At 34.4% G+C, this 21,709-nt stretch overlaps 1 protein-coding gene across 2 annotated transcripts in view; it reads right to left on the bottom strand.

Annotated features, from left to right (window-relative positions):
- ATL1 (atlastin GTPase 1) overlaps nt 1–21,709 on the bottom strand; it is a 91,722-nt gene that overhangs the window by 29,831 nt on the left and 40,182 nt on the right. For both annotated transcript variants that reach the window (XM_021004651.2, XM_021004650.2), the window contains exons 6-7: nt 16,193–16,249; nt 2,551–2,643 (exon numbers count right to left, since the gene is read on the bottom strand). In XM_021004651.2, the coding sequence (XP_020860310.1) occupies nt 2,551–2,643; nt 16,193–16,249 (150 nt within the window). The remainder of the gene's footprint in view (nt 1–2,550; nt 2,644–16,192; nt 16,250–21,709) is intronic.

Genomic DNA, 21,709 nt, shown 5'->3' on the forward strand with positions numbered 1-21,709 from the left:
AAACATGGTCCCAGCCCTCAAGAAACTTACATTCTAATGGGAGAGACAACATGCTAAACGTTATACACACAGCATATATACAGTGTAAATGGAAGGTCATTTTAGCTGGAAGACGTTAGGGGAAGAGGAGGAAGGGGGAAGAACAAGGTCTCCTTAGGAAAGTGGAATATGAGCTACCTCTAGAAGGAAATCCAGGAAGCCAGGAGATCTGGAGGTGAGAAGGGAGAGCAATCCAGGCAGGGGGACAACTAGTGAAAAAAAGCACAAAATAAGGAGGTGCAAAGTCCTATCCTGGAATGCTCTTCCTCCTTTGCTCCAAGTGCTGACCCCCTGGCCTCCTTTAAGTCTCAACTAAAATCCTACCTTCTATAGGAAGGCTTCTCCAACTCTTCTTAATTCTAGTGCCTTCCCTGTTAATTACTTCCTATTTATCTTGTATATAGCTTGTTTCATATATATTTGTTTGCATGTTGTCTCCCCCATTAGACTTTAAGCTTCTTCAGAGCAGAGGCTGTCTTTTGCTTCTTTTTTTGTATTCCCAGCCATTAGCACAGTGCCTGGCATACAGTAGGCAATAAATGTTTGTTGACTGATTGATTATAGGAGGATAGGTATGCCAATGCAATTGGTGGAACTGTGAATTGGTTCAACTATTTGGGAAAACAATTTGTAATTATAGTTTAGTGACCCAAAGTAATTAAATTTTAAGTCTCTTTCCAATTCTCCACTCAGCTGTCAAATTCATCTTCCTAAATCTTAGGTATGACCATGGCACTCCTCTGTTCAATAAACTTCAATGACTCCATTTGGCTTTTAAATCTCTTCATAAATTTGTCCCTCTTACTTTTTTACTCTTCTTTCATATTAATGTCCATGTTTTCTGTGATCCAGTAACACCGGCATCTTTTGCTCTTCCTCACATAAGCCTCTTTATCTCCTGACAGCATTCCTTATCTCTGTCTCCTGGCTTTCCTGGTTTCCTTTCTTTCCCAGCTAAAATCCTACTACTAGTAGTCATATACCTTAAGGAAGTCAGGGACTGAGTAAAAGAAATACAAGAACATAGCATCACTTTTTGTTGCGGCACAGAACTGAAACAAAACAGATGCCCATTAATTGGGGACTGACTGAACAAATTATCATGCATAAATATGATAAAATTTTATTGCTCAATAAGAAATGAAGAATGACAGATTCAGAGAAATATAGAAGGACTTATATGAAGTGATACAGAGTGAAGTTAGGACAACCAAGAGAACAATTTATGTGATGAGCAAATGATATGAAGTAAAAAACATTGAAAGACCTCAAAACCTTGACTTCAAAAGACCAATGATTTTTGAATCTCTTGGAGGCAAAGTTGTCTAGGACCACATATGCATCCTTAGATATGTCCAATATCTTGATTTGTTTTTCTTTACTATAAATACTTGTCATAGAAGAGAGTTTCTGCTTGGGTGGAAAGTGGAGATAGGTTGGGGGGTAGTGATATACATAAAAAAAGGAAGCATCAAAAGTATTTAAAAGTTGCTTTTTTTTTTAAAAGAAGAGAGCCTTTTATGCAATATTCCCATAAATTTTTTCATGCTGCTGTTCTATCATTGTTTCAATTAAGAAGTTAAGCAGCTAGGTGGCACAAAGGATAGAGCACTGGATGTGGAATCAGGAGGACCTGAGTTCAAATCTGGCATCAAGCATTTTCTAGTTATGTGGCATTGGGTAATTCATTTAACCTCTGTTTGCCTCAGTTTCCTCAACTGTAAAGTGAGGATAATAATAGCACCTACCCCCCAGGGTTGTAAGGATCAAATGAGGTAATACTTGTGAAGTACTTAGCACAGTTCCTGGCATAGTATATGCTATATAAATCCTAACTATTATTATTATTAAGAACGGAAAATGAATATTACACAGAGCACAGCGGATAGTAAATGTGAGTAGACTAAGACATAAAATAAATGAGGAACTTCAAAGAAAAACAGAGTGAAGGATTCCATCAGGGAAATTATAATATGAAAGGAATATGGGCTGTTATATAGAAATGATTGACAGGTCTACTTGCTCTCCTAGTATCCTCAAAATATGAAGAGAAAATGAGCAAAGTCTACAGCACATTGAATATACTCCCCTGTAGCAAACTTATGGAAAGCCATGAAAAAGAGTTGTAAAGGATGGTCATGGATGGTTGTTGATCTGCATCATTAGAGGGGACATCCAAATGAATGAAATCACAGATTCATTTGAGTATTTAAAAGTACTCAAAGTAAAGTATATGTAGGTTCTGCGTCTAAAGAAATGAAAGAGGCTAAGTGTAATATCTGCAATAAAAGCAAAAAAATGACTAAACACTGAGTGTAAATTAGCCCTGAAAACAAGTGCACAAGAACATGAAAGTGTTTTGAAAAATATCAAGAAGTATATGTGTATATATTTCCTTATATATGAGGTTTTACTGTATTATGTTAATATTAAATAAAGGAACATATCAAAGTTATAATGCTAGCTTAACAATTATTGACAAAGTTTGATGCAAATAGGCATTTAACAAACCTTAAGCCGTTTTTCCAAAAATTTGGCACCACCATCAGCTCCATAGGAAAATTCATATGGAAAACTCCAGTCTCGGACAAGGAATATTAAGGACTGAAATAAGACAAAAAAGGAGTAAGATTAAATTAATTAGGGAACTTTAAGATGTTTTTCTTCTTTTATATTAACTCTGAAAGGTAAATCAGTGGTATTCTTTTAAAAAAATTTTTTATTAATTTATTTTGATTTATCAACAATCACTTCCATATGCTTTTGAGCTTAAAATTTTTCTCCCCCTTCCTCCCCACCACCCTCCCCAAGATGGCGCACAATCTCATATAGGCTATACATTTACATCCCTATTAAACATATTTTCACATTAGTGAAGTTGTAAATAAAAATTAAAACCAATCAGAGGAACCATTAGAAAGAGGAAAAAAACTCAACAGAGGAGAAAAAAAATGATAGTGATTCAACTTCCATAGTTCTTTCTTTGGATGTGGATAACATTTTCCATCATGAGGCCTCTGGGGATGTCTTAGATCCTTGTATTGCTGCAGTGGTATTATCTTTGAGCGTGCATCTTAAGCATAGAAATTTTGTTTTGCACATCACTTTTTTGTGTTTGTATTTTTAAATATCACACTGGGCCCTAAAAGACGATCAAAACATAATCATGCTTGGAGGGAAAATAGTCTTTGTTGTGTGCTTGAGAGAGAAGCAGATAGAATCTTCAATTGCTTGCTACAGAGCTACCATTTCTACCATGAATGTTCAAACGCCAAATGTATGTTTGCCTAAAAGACTATTTTATGAAGAACTCACTCCAGGAAGGAGCTCACAGGTGGTCAGAAGAAGCAATGCAAGGGCACTCTCAAGATCTCTTTGAAGACCTTTTGAATGTGTTGCATGACATGGGAGATACTGGCACAGGACTTTCCAGCATTGTGTGCATGCATCAAAGAAAGCACTGTGCTCTACGAGTGGAGCAGAATTGCAGTAGTTCAAAAGGAATGTGAGATGCACAGATTTACAGCCATTTCCACTCCAAATGGACTCTGTGCCTGACCTATTTGTGCTCTACCAAGGAAGAGCCTTCCAAGCTCATACTGGTCTCATCAGCCACAGTTGGAAACACTTTATCTTGACTCCAATATAGTGATGTGATTTTGTTCCTGTTTGGGAAGAAAGGAAACAACTAACCAAACAGTTTCTGCCACACTATATTCTAGTTTCCCTAGCAGTTTTTGTCAAAAAATGAGCTGAATATGAATAGCTGAAATCATTGAGTTTAGAGAACACTAGGATGCTAGATTAAATTTCTTCTGTATGTTGTATACCTAATATGTTCTCCTCATTGACCTCTCTACTTTTAAAGTTAATACTAAATAGTTTTGATGATTATCCCTTTTAGTTTAGTTTGAAATTTGGTACTATTGGGTATCCTTTCTTGCCACTTTTATTCATTATTTCCCTTGAAATTTTTGACCTTTTGTTTACACAAATGAATTTAAAAAATTTTTTTTCTAGTGCTAGAAAGTAATCTTTGACTACTTTTATTGGTATGGTATTGAATAAATAAATTAATTTAGATAGCATTGTGATGTTTATTGTATTGACTTTGTCTAATCACGTATAATTAATAATTCTCCAATTAAAGAAAGGACCTAAGACAACTGTCTTTTATTTTGTAAAGAATGTTTTGTGCTTGAATTCATATACTTTCTGTGGGTGTCTTGATAGATATGGTCACAAATATTTTATTCGTTCTTTAGTAATTTTGAATGAAATGTCTCTTTCTGATGAGTTTTATTGATAACATACAGAAATAATGATGATTTATTTGGATTTATTTCATATTCTGCAACTGCTGAAGCAATTGTTTCAATTAATTTTTAGTTTACTCTCTAGTGATTTCTATATAAACAATCATATCATCTGTAAAAAAAGAGATCATTTTATTTCTTCCTTGTATGTGCTTATTTCTTCAATTTTTTTCCTTGACTTTTTCTTTTTTTGCTATAGCTAGCATTTCTAGCACTCTACTATATAATACTAGTGATGCCCCTGATTTTATAGGGATGGTCTTTAGTCTTTCCCCATTACATATAATGCTGACTCTTGGGTTTAGGTAGATAGTATTTACCATTTATTCCTTTATTTTCTAGTTTGTTTTTTAACATGAATGGATGTTGTATTTTGTTGAAAATTTTTTTCTACATCTATCACTATGATTCTGTTTTTCTTGTTACTCATATATTCAATTATATTTTTAATTTTCATAATATTAAACCAACCTTGCATTCCTGGTATAAATCCAACCTGATCATAGTTTAATATCATGTTGTTATGTTACTATAGCCTCTTTGCCAATATTTTCTTTAAAGTTTTTGTTCTGACATTCATTTGGGGTATTGGTCTATTCTAGGGGTCCTCTATTTCATTAAACATTCATTTCCTAGTAGGATTATACTCAGTTTTGCTAGGTAAATTTTCTTGATTGTAAGCCTATATATTTTTTGCTTTATGTAGTATCATTCTAAGTTGTCCTCTTTATCATCATAGCTGCCAGATCTGATATCCTGATAACATCTCCTTGGTACTAGAAATATTTATTCTTAGTGACTTGTAGTATTTTTTTTTAACCTGGAAACTCTAGATTTGGGTTATGATATTTCTGTAAGTTTTCATTTGGGAGGAAATTCAATTTTTCTTAAATTATTGCTCCACATCCCTTTTCAGTATTCTGACTTCAAATTCATTTGGGGGAGTTTATGGTGACAACTCTGGTACAACTCTTCTCCCACAATGGGACGGGTCCTGTGTTTACCTGAGCTTTACTATCTGCCTACATTGGCTTCTGGTCATCTTTTGTGTAGTCTTACGCTAAATGGAAGTAATTCTATTTCTTCTGTTTTTATTGCAATGGGGAAGGGAGATTGACACATGCACAAAGCCTTGCTGATGCCACTCTGCATGGGCAAATGGTTAGGAAGCCTGCTTCTGAGAAAGTAGTGGTGAAACATAGTAGAAGTACCTTGGAGACTATGGAGCATATGTAGACATTATGTAAACTGGTTCTAGTCCGTCACTTTGATTGACTGCAATTACAGAACTGGAGTTGTTTTCAAAAGGTTGTAGCTGGCCTTCCTTAGGTTAATATATGACTCTGTGAAAATGAGCCTCAGTCCTTCAACATTATTCTATTTTTTAGGTGAATGAGATTAATCTAGAGGCTCCAACTTTGTGAATTTCAAAAGTTCTAGAGAGAGAGGTGAGGGAATCTGGGGATTCTAGGAGTTGAGTCCATGCTGTTTTTTGTAGCCTGTACAACACTGATGCCTTGACAAGTAAGTGCATGTCCTGTAGAGTATTTACTGGAGGATATGGACAAGAGTTGCCCAAGATGAAAAGGCATGGATGCATTTCAATATGCACTGCTGGAGGAAGTACTAAGAAAAGATCCATCAAATATTATCTTCACATTTTTTTTGTTTTCCAGCCCAAGTAAACATATGACAGCCAGTAATTTTCTCTGTGGAGTTGTACATTCCTGTTTCACATCAATTGGGACTACTCTTAAAAGTTTCTTCACTAAAACCCTAGAGTGGTAAGATTCAAGGTATATTAGAGATACTTTTAAAAAATGCATGTTTTCATGTTTGGAGATGTTGCTTGCAAGAGAGATTATGAGAAAGAGGGTCTAGATTGACTTCTTAAACTCTAAGAATTTAGCATTTTTAATAACTATGATCTTAAAATATTCATTTTTTCCTTTTTTATCATGTTATTTGATATTTTAGACTGTTTATCCCTACAAATCAATTTTGATATTATTTTGAGTCCTACAAAGTTGATACTTTGACTGATATAGAATTAAAATTGTGAATTAACTTTAGTATTATTCTCATTTTTATTATATTGCCATGGCCCAGCCATGTGCACTGAATATTCCTCTAGCTATTTAAATTTTCCTCTATTTCTTTAAGAAACATTTTGTGATTAAATCTATACAAGTATCTATATACATGTCTCATGTTAGAACTACAGCCTCCTATGAGAGTGGGAGGAAGAGGCAAATACCTTCCGTCTTGTTGCACACATCTCCTGCCTCATCTCCAGCCTCCAACAGGTATATGAACTGGAGAGGATGAGCACTTTACCATCATACCCCATGTATTTCCTGTCTCATCTCCTGCTTCCTGTGGGAAGAGGAGAAGTACCATTCCATCTTACCTGTGTCCTCTTGTTTAAACATACAGAGGAGGCACCATTTCATCAAGTTTCCATCCTAGTCTCCTGCCCTGGGGAAGGAGATAATCACCACTTTTTTCTGATCCAAATTCTTACCTCCTCATCCAAATTGCCCATGGCTCTGAAAGGAATTCACTCATAGACCATAATACTATTTTCTTTGAAAACCTCTTTAAAAAATTTAATTTGAAGATTAAGAAACTCTGAGAGGATTCTGGGAAGATGGTGGAGTAAGTCAGAAAATTCCAAGCTCTCAAGATTTCCTCCCATAAAAGAGATTAAATAATACTTTAGGGCAAACATAGAGCAATAAAAATAAATAGGAATAGGGGCAGAACAGGGGTCTTCCTGGGACAATTGGGGAAGATCTGAAGAAAAGTCCCAGGATGAGGTTTGGTCCCTGTGAAGAGTAAACACCTCCAGGCTAGGTCCTAGGTCCACTTAAACAACAAGCTGCAAGTCCTGGGTTGGGAGGCTGCCTCCACCTCAGCTGTAGGAATTTTTATCCCTTGGGACAATGAGAGGCGTAGGGCATCTGAGCTGATGAAGATCGAGGGAACCTCTGGTGACAAGGAATGACACACCCAGCTGTGCTGCAGATTTGCAGCAGGAGGTAAATGCAAAAGTAGTGGGGCCCAGATGCCTCTTGCTGTGGGCACTTACAGGAGGCTGGAGGTCTTGGTTTTGGTTCTGGGCCCGAGGTGAGAACTGAAGGAAGATCTGAGGTCAGAGGCACCATCCCCCATACCCCCGAACTAGAGAAGATAATGAAAATTAAGCTACTACAGATAAAAAAAAAATGCACAGGCAAAGGAGAAAGAATCCAACATAAAGAGTTACTATGGGATTAGAGAAGACCAAGGTTCATCTTTGGAGGAGGATACTGAAACAAAGAAATCCTCTTTTACTCCAAAGAGTAACATCAAATGGTCACTTGCTCAAAAAGAATTAATAGAAGAACTTTAAAAAGACTTTAAAAATCAAAAGAGAGAAATTGAGGAGAAACTAAAAAAAAAATAAGAACAATCCAAGAAAAGCAAGAAGATTATGAAAGTCAACCAATTAGAAAAGGACATCCAAAATCTTATGGAAGAAAATCACTCCTTTAAAATCAGAATTGAGCAAGGGGAAGCCAGCAAAGAGACCAAGAAATAATAAAACAAAATCTAAAGAATGAAAAAATAGAAGAAATGTATAACCTCTCATAAGAAAAGCAACTGATCTGGAGAATAAGTCAAAAGAAAGTATAAGAGTAATCAGACAACCTGAAAGCTATAAAAAGATTCTTGAAAAAAGAATCTTGATACAATAATACGAGAAATAATTAAGGAAAATTGTCCTGAAGCATTAGAACAAGATGGGAAAGTAGAAATAGAAAAAATCCATTGATCACCACCTGAAAGTGATCCTATGAGGAAAACCCATAGGAATATTATAGTCAAATTCCTAAACCCCCAGCTCAAGGATAAAATATTATGAACAACAAGAAAAAAAATTTTAAATATGGTGGTACCACAATTAGGATCACACAAGACCTAACATTAGTGACACTAAAAGAGTGCAGGTCTTGGAACACTATATATCGAAGAGCAAAAAAACTGTGGTTATAGCTAAAAATGTCATACCCAGCAACACTAAGCATAATCCTGAATGGAAAAAAAAGACATTTAATGAACTGTCAGACTTTCAGGACTTTGTTTAAAAAAAAAAAACTCAAACCTGAACTTAAAAGAGGTTTTGACATACAAGAGCCAAGAGAAATATAAGGTACATACCAAAGACTAACTACAAGGGACTCAATAAGGACAGATTTACTTTTTATGTATATAAAATGTAAAACATATGTCTAAGATTGTTATTAGTAATTAGGTAGTTTGTAAGAAGGATTGCGGTAGACCTGAGCATGATGTGACTTTAAAAAGTACCATTTAGGAACAACTTAAAAGAGTAATTATTTTATACAAATGAGGGATGGTAGAGGAGGGCTGTTAGTTCTGGAAACCTACTTTCATTGGGAATGGATTCAAGAAGCAACACTGCATATATATATATCTAGAAGAGTATGAAAGTCTTCTAAATTCAGAAAGACATAAAACACTAAGGGGATAGGGAGGGGACAGAGCAAGGGAGGGATCTCCTGAGAGGGAATTGGTTAAAGGGTGGGGGGTTATAGTAAGGGTGTTTAGATTAATGGGAATGGGAGGACAAGGGAGGGATCCGAGAAAGGAGGGTAGGTTAATTTACAAGAGGTCAAGGTACAGGTAGAAGTAAAATAGAGGAGTTAGGAGGGACAGGAAATAAAAGATATGCACAAACAGAAAAACAAAGATCAGGGGTAGAATTTGTTAGGGAAAGTGTATGTCTATATAGGTATGTATATATGTCTATGTGTATCTATATATCTGTGTCTATACATAAATATATCCACACTTAATTGTAGCCTGGGGAGGGGGTGGAGTGAGGTGGGGAAAAACAAAGTAAAAAGTGCGCAGCAGAGAACAAAAGAAAACTAACAAGGAAGCACAGATGGGCAGCTCTCAACTAATGCACAGTATTTAACATATAGGCTTTCTTGAAATGGAAACTTTTTGCTATATATTTTAAATCCTCTCTTACATTCTGCTGTGAACATGACATGCTTTTTTCTTTTCTTACTTTATATTTAAGTTTTAATATTTAAGTTTATAATGTTTCTTTTTCTTTTCTTATTGTGTATTGAAGTTGCAGTTAAAAAAGGTTTCTGTTGTACAACATCTTCTGTTTCATAGATTTTGCAAAAGTGAAAAAGCTTACATTAAAAATTCAATTATTCTAATGGAAGGATTTGATGAACACTTGAGCATAATACACGAGTAGACTGGGTATGCATGAACAGTGTTTAGTGTTATAATCAAATAAAATTTTACATTAAAAAAAAAAAAAACCATTAAGAAACTCGTCTGGTCATACTCTTCACATCCCAGTGATTCTGAAATCCTATAGTTCATCTTACAAATTCCATTCCCCATCCCTAACTACCTGATTCCTCATTCTATCTTTTCAAACTCAACCTATCCCTTCCCCAAGACCAACCAAATGCCCAAGTCCTTCCACTGTGCTCTCTGCAATACCTGCTCCATAGACAACAAACTTGATTTTGTCTTACATTTTTTTCCCTTTCCCACTCCTTCCATCTTCTGGATGTCATTGAGACCTGGCTCCCTCCTGATGACATAGCCTCCCTGGCCACACTTTTCAGCACTGGCTACACTTTCATTCCTCACAACTCAGCAATAGAGGAGAGGAAATTAGAATACTCAGTGATTCCCATGGATATTTCCTGGTTCTTCCCTACCAATCAATAAATCATTCAATAAATATTTATTTAGTGCCTACTATGTGCCAGAAACATCTCCAGCATTGGAAATGCAAAAAGAGTCAAAAGACAATTCTCACCCTCAAGGAGCTCACCATCTAAAGGGTGAAATAATATGCAAAGAAGTGAAAAAAAGGTATATACAGGATAAAAATTAAATAATTAAGGAAGAAAGACACAAGAAATAAGAGAAAAAGAGCTTCCTGTAGAAGATGAGATTTTAGTTGGCACTTAAAGGAAACCGTGGAAGCAAGTGTGCAGAGTTGATGAGGAAAAACATTCCAGGCGTGGAAGACAGCCAGAGAAAGTGCCCAGAGCTGAGAGAGGCAGTGTCTTGGTCATGGAACTGCCAGGAGGCCAGTATCACTGCATTGAAGAGTATATGGAATAGAACAAGATTTAAGAAGTGTCAGATAAGAGAAAAGGGCATATTCAAGAGATGTTGCAAAGGTGAAATCAACAGGCCTTGGCAGTTGATTGGTATGAAGGATGAGAGATATGAGGAGTTGAGGATGACTCTTAGGTTGCAAACTTGTGGGAATAGAAGGATGGTATTGCTCTCTACAGTAATAGGAAAGGGAGAAAGTGGGAAGGTTTAGGGGGAAAGATAATGAACTCAGTTTGGGGCATGAGTAGTTCAAGATGTCAATTAATATGTTTAGTTTAATAATTGTATTCATAAAGTTTCTGGGTTTATCTTGGCAGGTAGATCCCCAATTATTTTATATTGTCTATAGTTATTTTAAATGGAATTTCTCTTTCTATCTCTGGCTGCTGGATTTTGTTGGTGATATATAGAACTTCTGATGATTTATGTGAGTTTATTTTTTTTCCTGCAACTTTGCTAAAGTTGTTAATAATTTCAACTAGATTTTTAGTTAATCCTCTAGGATTTTATAAGTATAACATAATATCATCTGCAAAGAGTAAGACTTTTATTTCCTCACTGCCAATTCTAGTTTCTCTAATTTCTTTTTCTTCTCTCATTGCTATAGCTAACATTTCTAGTACAATATTATTTATGTTGTAATAATTATAGTAGTAATAATGATAATAATAATAATGATGGAGCTGATAATGGGCATCCTTGCTTCATCCCTGATCTTACTGAGAAGGCTTCTAGCTTATCCCTGTGCTTGCTGATGGTTTTATATAAATATTACTTATCATTTTAAGATAAGTATTTATTTATTCCTATGCTCTGTAGTGTTTTTAATAGGAATGGGTGCTGTATTTTGACAAAGGCTTTTTCTGCATCTATTGAGATGATCATATAATTTCTGCTTGTTTTATTATTAATATGGTCAATTATACTGATAGTTTTCCTAATATTGAACCAGCCCTGCATTCCTGGCATAAATCCCATCTGGTCATAGTGTATGATCCTTGTGATATATTGCTGTAATGTCTTGGCTAGTATTTTATTTAAATTATTTTTTGCATCAATATTCATTAAGGAAATTGGTATACTTTTCTTTCTCTCTTTTGGCTTTTCCTGGTTTGGGTATCAGCACCATATTGATGCCATAAAAGAAAATTCCTTCTTTGCCTATTTTCCCCAAATATTTTATATAGTATTGGGATTAATTCTTCTTTAAATGTTCAGTAGAATTTGCTTGTGAATCCATGTGGTCCTGGAGAATTTTTCTTAGGAAGTTCATTGATGTCTTGTTCAATTCTTTTTCTAAGATTGGGTTATTTAAGTATTTTATTTCTTCTGTTAATCTGGGTAACATATTTTTGTAGATAGTCATCCATTTCATTTAGATCATCCAATTTATTGGCATGTAATTGAGCAAAACAGCTCCTAACAATTGTCTTAGTTTCCTCTTCATTGGTAATGAATTCACCCATTTCATTTTTTGATACTAGTAATTTGGTTTTCTTCTTTCCTTTTTTTTGATGAAATTAACCAATGGTTTATCTATTTTATTGTTTTTTCCCCATAAAACCAGCTTCTAGTTTTATTGATTAGTTCAATGATTTTCTTACTTGCAATTTTATTAGTCTCTCTTTTGATTTTCCAATTTGGTGTTTAATTGGGAATTTTTAATTTGCTCTTTTTCTAGCTTTTTACTCACATGCCCAGTTCATTGATCTTCTTTTTCTCTATTTTATCGATCTAAGCAATTAGAGATACAAATTTTCCCCTAAGTATCCCTTAGGCTGCATCCCATAAATTTTGGTGTGTTGTCATTTTCTTTAATGAAATTGTTGATTGCTTGTATGATTTATTCTTTGATTTACTTGTTTTTTGGGATTGTATTATTTAATTTCCAATTAATTTTCTGCATTTGGTTGTGAGGTTTTTATGTCCTAATACATGGTCAATTTTTATGTAGGTGACATGTACTGCTGAGAAAAAGGTATATGCCTTTCTATTCCCATTCAGTTTTTCCCCCCCAGAGATCTATCATATCTAACTTTTCTAATTTTATTCATCTCTTTAACTTCCTTATTGTTTAATTTTTGGTTGGATTTATCTAGTTCTAAGAGGGGAAAGCTGAGTTCCTCCACTAATTTAGTTTTATTATCTATTTCCTCCTGTAACTCACTCAACTTCTTCAAAAATTTAGATGCTATGTGATTTGGAGTGTATATGTTTAGTATTGATATGACTTCATTGTCTATAGCACCTTTCATCAAAATGTATTTTCCTCCTCCTCCTCCTCCTCCTCCTCCTCCTTCTTCTTCTTCTTCTTCTTCTTCTTCTGCTAGGCAATGGGGTTAAGTGACTTGCCCAGGGTCACACAGCTAGTGAGTGTTATGTGTCTGAGGCTGGATTTGAACTCAGGTCCTCCTGACTCCAGGGCCAGTGCTCTATCCACTGCGCCATGTAGCTGCCCCCTATATTTTCCTTCTTTATTGCTTTTAATTAGATCTATTTTTGCTTTTGCTTTGTTTTAATGACTGCTACCCTTGCTTTCTTTGCTTTAGTTGTAGCATAATAAATTCTGCTGTAGCCTCTTACCTTTACCCTGTGTGTATCTCTCTGCCTCAAATGTATTTCTTGTAAACAACATATTCTTGGATTCTGGTTTTTAATTTATTCTGCTATCCACTTCTGTTTTATAGCTAAGTTCATCCCATTCACACTTATAGTTATGATAACTAACTGTATATTTCCTTCCATGTTATTTTTTGCTTGTTTATCCCCTCTCTCTCACTACCCGACTCTTGCCCTCCTCGCAAGTATTTTGCTTCTGATTACTGACTTTCCCAATATACCCTCTTTTTTTTACCAGTCCTCCCTTCCCTTTCTATTATCTCTATCTCTTTTTACTTCCTCATAAGGTAAAATAGATTTCTATATCCAACTGAGTATGGATGTTATTCCTTCTTTGAGCCAATTTTGATGAGAGTAAGCTTAAAGCTTTGCCCACCAACCTGACATCTTCCCCACCATTATAATAGCTCTTTCATGCCTCTTTTATGTGTGATAATTTACCCCATTCAATCTCCTCCTTACTTCTTCCAGTGCAATGAAGAACTGAGCAATTACTATTGAGAGATAATAACTACGTATGCTAAAGTTCCCTAGTTTGAACTCCCACGAGTTGAAGAGGAGAGAAAAATTGTGACCCATGTACTAAACTCATTGAGGAAGAAAGGGCAGTGATCTGGACAGTAACTACAGTCTTTTGATTGTGTGGTAGACATGAATAGCATGGACCTCAAAGGAGGGAAAGTTACTGAGTAATTAAGGTAAAGGCAAAGAACTTGGAATGGCAATAAAGAGCAGCAATCTTCCAACTCCCTTGCCTTAACCAGTGAGCCAAGGGTAATGAGTGAAAATATAGCCAATACTGGAAAGGTTGTCCAGGGAGGCTATGTCATCAGTGGGGAGATCGATTCTATTGGTAGAAGTTCAGATTGATTGAAAATGAAAAGAATAGAAGATGAAATGATTTAGGATGAAGGAATATTTTTGCCAATGGAGCAGGAATTCCAGAAGGCATAGTGGAAGGGGTGCAGGGTGTTTAGTTGAGACTTTTGGGTGGTTTATTGCTTTGTTTCCTTTGTAGCAACTGCTTTAAGTTTAAGCCCAGTTATTGAGGTGATATAAGGTTCAGTGGGATGTAGTTTTTACTTCTCTCTGTTCCTGCTATATTTCCTCAGTAAATATCCCTTTGTAAAAACTAATTTGTGTTAACTAGTTAAATGATATTGGGACACTATTCGGTGACATTTGATATTGGAGAGAACACACCAGAGTGGGAATTCAGGCTAATTAACATTATAAAGACAACTGTAAACCCTCAAAGGGATCCCTAGAACCTTGAAGAGGAAATGTATCCTTGCTCAGGTAGATGATTCATCAGCAAAAGTGGGAGTGGGGATAAGGACCCCTAGGGTTTATAAAAGCTACAGAAACTGAAATGTATGTTATAATTAATGATGTACCTAATATTTAATAATTTTATTTTAACCTAGCCTGTGATTTCATCTGTGCAGAGAACTCCTAGTGAGGAACTTTCTCTACTAATGCAGATCAGAGTCTTCTCTGTAACTTATTTTTTAGAAAGTTGTTTGGGACAATGAGAAGTTAAATGGCTTGCCCAGGGTCTGATTTAAGTGTCTGATTTAAAGTCAGACTTTCCTGACTCGGTACTTAAGGCTCTGTGCTCTATCCACTATGCCACCTATGTGTTTAAATGGATAACCAATCAAATGAAGGAAAGTGAGAGCTCATACCATTGAAAAGAATTAAGCAGAATATGAGTATAATATAGTAAAGCTAAAAAGCAAAAATATCATTAATGGCAAAAAAGCAAAAGGTAAAATGAAAACAGGATCAAGCATCAGTCAATAGCAAAATTTCCAGAAAAAAAAAGTGTGTCAACCAAAATAAATCATTTAGAAAAAGTACAAATAAAAAATCAAAAGGAAACTGATTTTAAATTGAAGGATAATTAGGGCAGTAATTACTCTTTATTTATCCTTCCCCTTAAAGCTTCATACCTTCCTACTTCTTTCTCTCATCTGAGATAGTAATAGACAGCATTTATCTAGATAGACTTGTTGATTGTTTTTCAATTTGTTATTCTTTCAAAAAATTAGCTTTTAGATTTATTCTAAAGTCATTTACCATGTCTGCCTCAGTTTCCTCAACTATAAAATGGAGATAATGAGGACTGTGAGGATCAAATGAGATATTTGTAAAATTCTTAGCAAAGTGCCTGGCACATAGTAGGTGCATATTAAATTTTCTCTTCCCTTTTGTAGAAATCATCTAGCCTAAGTAGCTAAAATATAAAGTTGCCATCCAGCTTTACTACTTGTCCTACGTTTCTATATTTATTTGAGACAAAGTTTTGACTCAGATGTTCACATCTTTTCTGTTCATTGATAATCTATTTGCTCAATAAATGAGTCTCTTGAAATATTTTAATTTCTTTTCTGATAATTGGTATTTCTCACTAATTGGCAGATTATTTGATTTTAATCATAGTTGGTTGAATTTAGACGGCAGAGTGCATTATGGAGAGCACATCTGCTAAGGTCAGAAGTTACCTTTGGACTTAGAAAGATTTCTCCATACTACGACCTATGTCAAAGATTTCTAGTGGCCGTCATCTCTTTCCCTGGTTTTGTTTTCTATTTGTTAGTTGCTTCTCATATAAAATAATAATGATGGTAATAATAGCTAGTATTTTTATATAGCTTTAAGATTTGCAAAGTGCTTTACAAATACCTCATTTGATCCTCATTTTGGAAGGTAGGTATTCTCATTATCCTCATTTTATATATGACAAATCTGAGGCAAACAAGGTTAAATGACTTGCTTAGGGTCATAAAGCTGGTAGGTGTCTAAGTCCAGATTTGAACTCATGTCTACATCTTGACTCTGGGTTCAGTGCACTCTCCCCACTGCACCACCTAAAGGATCAGGAAAATAAATCAAGGATAGTAAGAAGTGAAAAGGAACTAGAGACAAGAAAAATTAAGAAATAGTAATTTTATGAGTCAAATCATAGGTAGATTACACATGGCCCTTCTCTTTCATATACTTAATGTATCAAGGAAATAATCTTGTTTTATACACAGACTAACCTGAAATGGCTTCAGAAATGTTTCTTCCATGGCCAGTCTTCCATACTCAGTGAAAAGCTGAGGAGAAGAAAAAGCAAAATAAAATACAGGTATACTTTAATATATACCAGGTTCTATTTTGAGAGTCTTCCCTTGTGTCCAGTTTTGTTTTAACACACAAACCTCCCATTTATAAATATAATGTATACATATATTACATGATTATCATAATCATTTTATATATGTGTATATCTGTATAGATATGTAGATATATAGATACAGATATAGATATAAATATGTATTCAATTCCATATCCTTTGACTCAGAGACTCCATTCTTTGGCGTATATTCCAAGGAAGCCATTAATAAAAGGTCTTCATATGTAGCACAACTTTTTGTGAAAGAAAAGAATTGAAAAAGAAGTAGATGTCCACCTGTTGGGGAAGGGCTAAAAAAATTGTGATACATGAATACAATGAAATATTATTGAAATGTAATCTTACATTACTGTAGGAAATGATGAATATGATGAATACGGATAATCACAGAAAGGTTTAAATGAACTGATGAAGAGTGAAGTAGAACCAAGAAAACAATACACACAATGACAACATCTGTGTAAATGGAAAGAACTACACACACACACACACACACACACACACACACACACACACACACAAATGTAGCAAAGCTATAAAGACCAAACAAGACTCAAATAAAGAGACATGAGAGGATACCTCCAATCCACTTCTTTGTGGAGATAGGAGGTTGCACATTACACATGTTTTCTGACTTTTCCTATGTACTGATTGATTATCCTGATTTTTTCCTCTTTTCTTTTTTTTTTTTTGTCTTTAAAAACGCTGTTTGTTATAGAGATTGCTCTTTGGGAGGGAGAGAAAGATACGATAGGGAAAACTATGCTGATGTGAAAAAAGACCAATAAAACCGTATTTTAAAGCCATATACATATATTCATAATGTCATGTATATGTAATTTTATTATTTATACTTTTTATTAGATCTTGACAAGCATTAAGAAACAAATACTTTTTATAATGAACAGAAAAAAGGAAAAATTGAAACTCAGTTATGAACAGTTTAGTTTTTAAAGTATATATTAAATTAAACAAGATGTTTTCAACACTATCTATATTAAATTAAACAAGACATTTTCAATACTATCTAGCTTCTCTGTCCCTTTTTGAACTTAGGTTCTCTTCAGTGTTTTTAAAAATGTTTCCTTTGTGTTTTTCTTTCCTATTCCTTTTTTATTTTTGCATTAATATCATCAATGTCCCAATAACAACAGAAAAAACCTGCCACATAACAAAAGCATAGTAAAAATTGTGTTATAATACTTGTGACTAGAAACGTATGTATCTTCTGTCACCTGATCACCACGAAATGGGAAGCATGTGCCATCATCAGTGTTCTGATGGTATGATTAATTATATTAATCAAAGTTCTTAAATCTTTTCAAGTTCTTTCACTTATGGGGATAAATTGTGTAAATAATTCTGATTCTGCTCACTTTGCTGTATCAGTTCATACTTTTTTCTGAGAGTCTCTGAATCCATGACTTTCATAATATTTTGGGGAACAGTAATGTTATATTACTTTCATATACTATATTTTGTTCAACCATTCTATAATTGATGCGCTCCAGTTCTCTAATACTATAACAAAACTTTCTACTATACATATTTTTGTACATGTATGTTCTTTTCTTTTCTTTTTTTTCATGTATGTTCTTTTCCTCTTTTTTTGATCTTTTTGGGATATAATCCTCCTGAAATGCTCTCTCTCCTCAACTCCTATTGACTTTCCTAGGTTCCTCTAATCTTGAATAAAATCTCATCTTTTACAACAAGTCTTTACCAAGCCTTTTTAATTCTAGTGCCTTCCCTCTCTTAATTATGTCATATTTATGCTGTATATAACTTGTATATAACATGTTATTTGTTTGCACGCTGTCTACCCCATTAGATTTTAAGCCTTTTGAGAGTAAATGCTATCTTTTGCCTCTTTTTTTTTATCCCCAGTGCTTAGCACAGTGCTTGGCACAGAGTAGGTACTTAATACATGTTTATTGATGGATTGGTAGTGGACATCTGTGGATCCAAGAGTATGGAGAATTAATAAATTTGGGGGCATAATTTCAAATTCTTTTCTAGAATGATTAGACCAGTTTAATAGCTTACTCATAGTGCGTTGTTATGCTCTATCTCTAATATTCCTTCTAATAATTATCATTTCCTATTTTTGTTATTTTTTTTCTAATTTGATGGATGTGAGGTGGGATCTAAGAGTTATAATTTGCATTTCTCTTAACATTGTTGACTTATGAGGATTTTCTGTCATATATTTATTAGGTTTTCTGGAGTCTTGTGTTTACATTTTTCTCCCAAGATTCTGTCCACTCCCCCTGGATCTTTGAGGTTTTGATCTTTGCTATTTCTTTGGTTTCTCAGGACAGGGTTAGTGATCTCATAGTCCCAGGGCTATTCCAATCTGAGCTCTGCAACACTGAGCTGATCTGGTTGGCACCATGCTGGTCATGGCCTGTCACCATTCCCTGGCATTTACAAGAAAACCCTGGGGTTTTCTGACCATCAAGGGTCTTTCTCATAGGAGAGTTCTGTTCTTGCTGCCTTTTGTAGCCTTGCAGGCTGCCCGTTTCCCTGACTGTCTTTGGTTCCCCTGGGAGGATATCCTGTGCTGGTACTGGATTTGTTGAGGGGGAGAATGAGAGTGGCTGTCTTTGGGCAGTACTGGGAAAGAAGGAGTCACTTATTATTATTTAAGATTGAATTTCTTGATCATTATTTAGTCTGGTGCAAATTTCAGGGCTTGGCTGAAGTAGGTCATGTAAGACCTAAGTGGATCATGTGAGAATTGAGCTCCCTTTTCTGAGTGTTCTTCTTAATTTGTCTTAACTCTTGACATCTGATCTTGAGTGTATTGACCTTTTTTTCCCCTCCAGGTGTATTTGTAATAATTTTGTCTATTTCTATTTATTTGGTAGTTTGATAGGCGTGGAACTGAATTTATAAATTGATTTCAGTAGCATTTTCATTTTTATTAACCCAGACTAACGGTGAACAATTAATTCTCCCCAATTATTTAGGTCTTCCTTTATCTTTGTAGACTGTGCTTTATAGTTATATTCATAAAACTCCTTTCTGTCTCAGATTGTTTATATATTCTGAAGCAATTTTGTTCTGAAGTAATTTTTCTCCAAGGTTTTGTTGGAAATGTACAAAAAGGGCTGATGATTTTCATACATTTATTTTATATCCTACTACTTTGTTGTGAGAACCCTAGAGATCAAAAATAATTAATTTAAACAATTAATAACTTAAGTAAACCATAATATCATTTGCAAAAGTGATCATTTTATATAGTCTCAATTTCCTTTCCTCTTCATATTATTATAGCCATCATTCCTCATACTATATCAAAGAAGAAGGCTGACAATGGACATTTTTGCTTTAACTTAGATCTTACTGAAAAGACCTCTAGCATTTCTCCATTACAGATGATACTGTTTGTGACTGTAGATACTGTTTATCATATGAACAAAGGTACATTTAGTCTTCTGTTTTCACATTTTTTTAAAAACAAAAAGGTATATCATATTGACATAATTGTAAATTTTCTCACTTTACTTTTTAATCTAGTTTACTATATCTGTAGTTTTCATAACACTGAATGAACCTTGTTTTGCTGCTATAAATACAACCTGGTCATGGTGTATAATCTTTTCAGTGACCTCTTTGTTATTTTTTCCCAATATTTTTACATTAACATTCATTCAAGATATTGGGCTTTAGTTTTATTTCTCTGACATCTTTGTGTAGTTACAAATCAGGAGCATATCTTGCTCACAAAAAGAGTTTGATAGGATGCCATATTTACATAATTTCAAAATGATTATCTAAACTTGGTATTAATTGTTCTTTGATATAATTTACTTATATATTCATATGGTACTGGAATTTTTTTCTTTGGGAATTTATTGCTTGTTCAATATATTTTTCTGAGATTAAGTTATTTAAATGATCTATCTGCTATTTTTATAATCTGAGTATTTTATATTTTGTAAATCTAATTTCATTTTTATATTCCATTTTCTTTAAAATCTATTTCAATGATAATATCTAATTTTTTAAAATTCTATTGTTTTTCAACTTATTTTAAATTTGTCTCTTTGTTAGTCTTGTCTAAGCTTACAAAGGATCAATTAGGTCCCCAGCTATTATAGTTTTGATATCTGTTTCCTCCTGTAATTAGATCAACTTTTCCTTCAAGTACTTAGGTGTTATGCCATTTTTGCTTTAAAACATAACCGTAGTTTCCCTGCTTATTCCTTTTAATCAGGTCTGTTTTTACTGTTGCTTTGTCTGAGCTCATGATCATTATTTCTACCTTTATGAATTTTGCTGAAGGAAGAATAATAAATTCTTCTCTTTGTGTGTTTCAGATAAGTGAAAACTTATCTGAGATGACTGCTACCCCATTACTACCTTCATGTTTTTATATTTTTCATTATGTGCTCTCCAATTATGGGGCATATATCCCCCACACCTCACACACACACCTTTCCCTATTCATCTCTTTATGCATTTATTTTCCCACCATTTTATTTTTATCTCTTAAAACTAACAAAACTGAACAAAATCAAATTCATTCTCTGTATTTATATAAGTCCAACTGTGATCCTGTAAGGTAGTAGGATTCATATAGATCTTCTCCCCCCTGTTGGAATTTAAAGATTTTCTCATTAAATAGTCCCTTTCAATAGCTCAAATGTCTTTACCTTTCTCAGCTTTCCTTGACTGCTCTGTTGGCATTTCAGAGTTTCTCTTCAGCTTAGATATTTTCATCAGGAACACTTGAAATTCTTCCATTCTACTAAAAGTTGAATTTTTTCCTCTGTAGGAATTATACTTAATTTTGTCAGGTAAATTATTCTTGGTTATAAGCCTTTATCTTTTGGATTTTGAAATATATTCCAAGATTTTTCTTTCCTTTCTATTATGAACTGCCAGGTCTTTTTCAAACCTGACTGGTTCCTTGGTAGTTTAACTGTTTCTCTCTGGCTATTTAAAGTATTTTTTATTTTACTTGGAAACACTTGAATTTGTCTGTGATATTGCTGTGAGATCCTGGGCAAGTCACTTAACCCCAATTGCCTTAAAAAATAAACAAAAGCAAGTGACTCAGATTTGGACTGGGATTTTTGGGGGGCTTTTCACCCCAACATCTACAGGACTTTCTCCTGTAAGTCCCAGCCCTGAAGGGTGGATGAATCTTATCCCCCAGATCCCTGCTCCTTATCTATCAGACCTCCCATATTAGGTTGCAGTCTGTTTTTCTCCAAGTGGCTCTTGGGGCAGAAATCTAGACAGGTCTCTTAGAAGGGAAGTATATCCTCTATAATTTGGTATGGGTCAGTCAGAGTAAATTGGCATGTGAAATTGAATTGTAATCTGACTTGGTTGCTTTTAGAAGGATGTGGAACTAAAGGATAAC

Source organism: Phascolarctos cinereus, unplaced genomic scaffold (assembly GCF_003287225.1).
Source record: "Phascolarctos cinereus isolate Bilbo 61053 unplaced genomic scaffold, phaCin_HiC Scaffold_3;HRSCAF=262, whole genome shotgun sequence".
Classification (NCBI taxonomy): Eukaryota; Metazoa; Chordata; class Mammalia; order Diprotodontia; family Phascolarctidae; genus Phascolarctos; species Phascolarctos cinereus.